At 51.8% G+C, this 4,142-nt stretch overlaps 1 protein-coding gene across 1 annotated transcript; it reads right to left on the minus strand.

Moving 5' to 3' along the window:
- Positions 1-2,868: 2,868 nt before the first annotated feature.
- LOC140894879 (olfactory receptor 51G2) lies at positions 2,869-3,804 on the minus strand. The gene has a single exon (XM_073303743.1). The coding sequence runs from the start codon at positions 3,802-3,804 to the stop codon at positions 2,869-2,871; it is 936 nt and encodes a 311-aa protein (XP_073159844.1).
- Between the last annotated feature and the right edge of the window lie 338 nt (positions 3,805-4,142).

Raw genomic sequence — 4,142 nt, forward strand, 5'->3', positions numbered from 1 at the left:
AAACTACGTAGCCTCTCTGCCTTCATTACAGGCCAGAGCCTAGCCATTGCTTTCCTGTCCTGCCCTTACTGGGCCTGGGGATCATGGACTGCTTGGCCGCTTTGCCCTGATTGCACGATTGAGCCCACTCATTGGTTACTGCCCCACTCTGGCTGAGGGCCTGGGGCTCAAAGACGATGTAATTGCTCTGTCCTGCGCGCAGGTCATAGCCCACCTATCTGTTGGGTGCCATACTGTTCTGCTTGGCCATAGGACTGGAACACAAGGTGTAGCTTATTCCCTGCTTTTTGAGCTCACCTTTACAGGTATGCAACAGAGAAGAGACTGACAAGGAGGGACGGCAAAACAGTCTACAGGCCCTTTCTTGTGAAGCAGCCTTCTCTCAAAGACTCCCTGTGTGAGCCTGGGCCCAGTCTCTGTAGTGATCAGCTGTGTCCATGTTTCAGGGCCAAGGTGTAAAGCTGATCTTCACCCTCACACTGCTTTCTCCCAGCCACACCATCTAAGATGAGGCCCCCTTGGCCATTGGTCAATTGTTTGGCAGTTACACCCATTCAGCCTCTATAGCTGAGACCACCGGTCTGTGACTGTGCTGAAACCCCTGGCGTCCCAGGGACAATTCTGCACTCTCCTCAGAAATCCACTACCTACCCCTCACTATCACCATGGAGCACCCCCACATCTGCCACAGACACCAACGGGCTGTAGTCACTGGGCTTCCCAGAAGCCAGCTGTCACAGGAGGCTGTGGTAAGAGCCCTTTAATAGACAAATGTCTGAGGTGTTGGTCTGTGGAACCCTGACACCGCCCTGAGCTTAGGGTCTCAGAGTATCTGAGCACCTGGAATGTCTTTATCCTCCTGCCACTGCTGTGAGGCTATTTCCCACCTGTGCAGAGGCTCAGAGACAGCCAAGGGCTTGCCCATGGTCACACATGGAAAGGGAATCAAACCCAGCAGTCCTTTGTCGGAGAGCAGTGCCCGGACCACAGGACCAGCCTTCGAGCCATCTGAGCTGTGACTGGCCTGGCTGGATTCTCTGCTGCACCGCCAGAGCTCCGCGCCGGTGCTTCAGAGAGAGGGGATGGCAAAGAGACAGTTACAGGGATTGATTCACTGGCCAGTTCTCCCCCCGCATCAGCAGAGTAGCCTGAGGATTGGGCTGACCTCTGCCTAGCGGTAAACGCTTCCAAGAGCACAGGACACTCCGGCCAAGTCCTTGCAGATGGGTATCACCCCAGAGTGCCCCCTTGGGGACTGAGGTAGCCCTACAGGAACCCTGCCCTTCCCTTTAAGGTCCTTGTATTGACTTACTCTCAGCCTGGAATACTTAAGAGATCACTTTGTGGGGTCACATTAATTCAGTCTCCTCCAAAACACAGCCACTTCTACCCTCCTTTACTCAGGAGCTCCTGCTTTCTGGGGTCTGCATCAGTTCAGGTTTGCCACACCCACTACTCCATCTCTTCCCCTGAGGCCCTCCTCCTACCCCACTTCTTCCCTAAAGGCCCTGCCCCTTGTTCCTCCCCTTCCCCTTCCCCTGAGGCTCCAGCCCCCAGCCATGTCGGAGCTAGTCTGTGGTAAGAGCTGCTCAGGGATCCCAAGCCCATGTGGGGAGCTCCGGACTCTCCACCTTTCCTGGATTTTAAGTTCTCGGGGTCGGGGACACAGGCTGGGGGCTTTTCTTGGGTCCTACAGTGAACCGCCAAGGGCATGTGGAGGGTTTGGGTCTCCTCAGAGTGCTCTGGATCCTTGGGCAACTCGCACCATGGCCCAGCTCTGGCTTCTGGTCTGGAGAGGGTGCGGAGCCTTCACCAGTGAGGGGGACCAAGGGGTGGGGTCTTGGGGGAAGATATGGGGCAGAGGGAGGGGGGCCTCATAGGAATAGGAAGAGTAGGGGATGAGGCCTGAAAGAGAGAGGCAGTGGGGACGGTGCTCCTGCACGTGTCCCTCTTTTGCTTTTTGAAAAGATGGTCACTCTAGACTGAATGGGCTGGGCTGGGATTTGAGCTAGACATGCCTCTGCGGGGTAGTTGAGGAATATTTCCAACCATTTTCATTCCAGCACAAATGGATGGCAGGAGAAGGAAATCTGGGCTGAGTCTCTTTCCAGGGCTTCTGTCTGTCAGACCCTCACTCACACACATAGCTCTGCTCTGCCTCAATGAGAAGGGGGCTCAGCACATGTGTGGTGTGCAGAGCCATCAACGGGGCTAGCGGGAGAGGGGGAAGGTGCCTGAATAGCTGCTCCTGGGGCTCCTCCATTAATCATGTGTCTGGCACGACTCAATCACAATCACCTGGCTGAGGACGTAGGGGAAGGATGGGTGACCATTCCCTTTCTATAGCCCCTGTCCATAGTTGGTGCAGCGCTTATGGATTACACAGCACCCAGAGGGCTCAGGGAGCACCAGGACTGCGACTACAGAATAGCTCTGCAGCTTTTTTTGTGGCCCATGGATGTTTAACCGAAGACAATGGGATATTGACAGGCCAGGTGTAATGGGAAACAACACCCACATCCCTTCTCTTTATTGAATGTATCGACAGGAATTCTGAGTTCAGAGCAGCCACTGATTCAGGATATTTATGGGCCAACATGCAACCAGTCCCCTGGCTCTCCACGAACACAGTCACTTTGTAAATCCTGCTGCCGCCTTGGTCTCTTTCACTCAGTGTGCTCTCCTCCCTCACCAGGCCCTGTCCCACTGCTCCAGGCCTTAGACCCTGTCTGAACATCTCTCTACACAGTGAAGATCAGTAGCTCATGTCTTCTCAGATGTAAAGGTCCAGGATGGAATAGGTGGCCATGGCCCTTGTTTTTCATCTCTTGTTTCACTAGCGCTGGAGCCAGCTGATGAACTGACCCTTCACTTTTTGAATGCCCTGATTATCCTTGCACGGAGGTGCTTGCTTTTCACGCTGTACACAATTGGGTTCATCATAGGTGGGACCAGAAGGTAGATGTAGCCCATGAGAATCTGAAGCAAGGGAGAAGAGCTATTCCCGAATCTCTGTACTATGGACAAACCAATCCCTGATATGTAGAAGAGGAGGACAGCAGAGAGGTGGGAGACACAAGTGCTCAGTGCCCTGACGCTCTCCGCATGGGAGGCAATATTCAGCACTGTTTTCAGAATCATCACATAAGATAGGAGGATGAGCAGCAAGTCCAATGTCACTGTGGAGACTGTGACAAACAAGCCATAGATGCTGTTGACTCTGATATCCGAACAAGCCATCTTCATGACCTCTTGGTGCAGGCAGTAGGAATGGGAGAGGACATTGGCTTGACAATATCGGAACCGTTTCAGGAGAAAGGGCAGTGGGAATACTACAGCCACCCCTCTTAGCACAAACACGAGCCCCATCTTGGTTATTCTCGGCAGGGTTAAGATGGAAGCGTATCTCAGTGGGTTGGAGATTGCAACAAAGCGGTCAAAAGCCATCAGCAACAGCACCGAGGACTCAATGAAAGTAAGAGAGTGGATGAAGAACAGCTGGGCAAAACAGGCATCGAGGCTGATCTCCCTAGAGTTAAGAAAGAATATGCCCAATGTTGTTGGCATGGTGGCTATCGATAAGCCAAGGTCTGTGACGGCCAACATGGAAAGGAAAATGTACATGGGCTCGTGGAGACTTGGATCTCTTTTTATAATGAAAAGAATGACTGAGTTTCCTACTATAGAAATAACATACATTAAGCAGAAGGGGACAGATATCCAGAGATAGACGTCTTCCTGCCCATGTATCACAGTGAGAAAGAACACTTCAGAGCTGAATTTGGTGTCATTGACAGCTGACATAATGTACTGGGAGGTCCGAGTAGTTTTGAACCTTTCCTCCTGAAAGGAAAAACAACAGGAAACTAGATGATATTTAACAATCAGTTTTTAAGGTCAGGTTTGGCAAAGCCCTGGCTGGGATGATTTAATTGGGGATTGGTCCTGCTTTGAGCAGGGGGTTGGACTAGATGACCTCCTGAGATCCTTTCCAACCCTGATATTCTATGATTCTATGATTCTATGAATCAATCTTTCTGCTCCCAGAGCAATTCTAGAGAGTCCCAGGAGCTCAAGGAAGATCAGCAAAAAAACTTAATATTGGATTTACACCACATATAAGAAGACAGGCATTCCCTGAC

This window comes from Lepidochelys kempii, chromosome 1, assembly GCF_965140285.1.
Source record: "Lepidochelys kempii isolate rLepKem1 chromosome 1, rLepKem1.hap1, whole genome shotgun sequence".
NCBI classification, from domain to species: domain Eukaryota; kingdom Metazoa; phylum Chordata; order Testudines; family Cheloniidae; genus Lepidochelys; species Lepidochelys kempii.

Bases quoted from the DNA above. Each gene is read 5' to 3' on its own strand.
- LOC140894879 (XM_073303743.1), bottom strand. From the start codon at position 3,804: ATGTCAGCTGTCAATGACACCAAATTCAGCTCTGAAGTGTTCTTTCTC.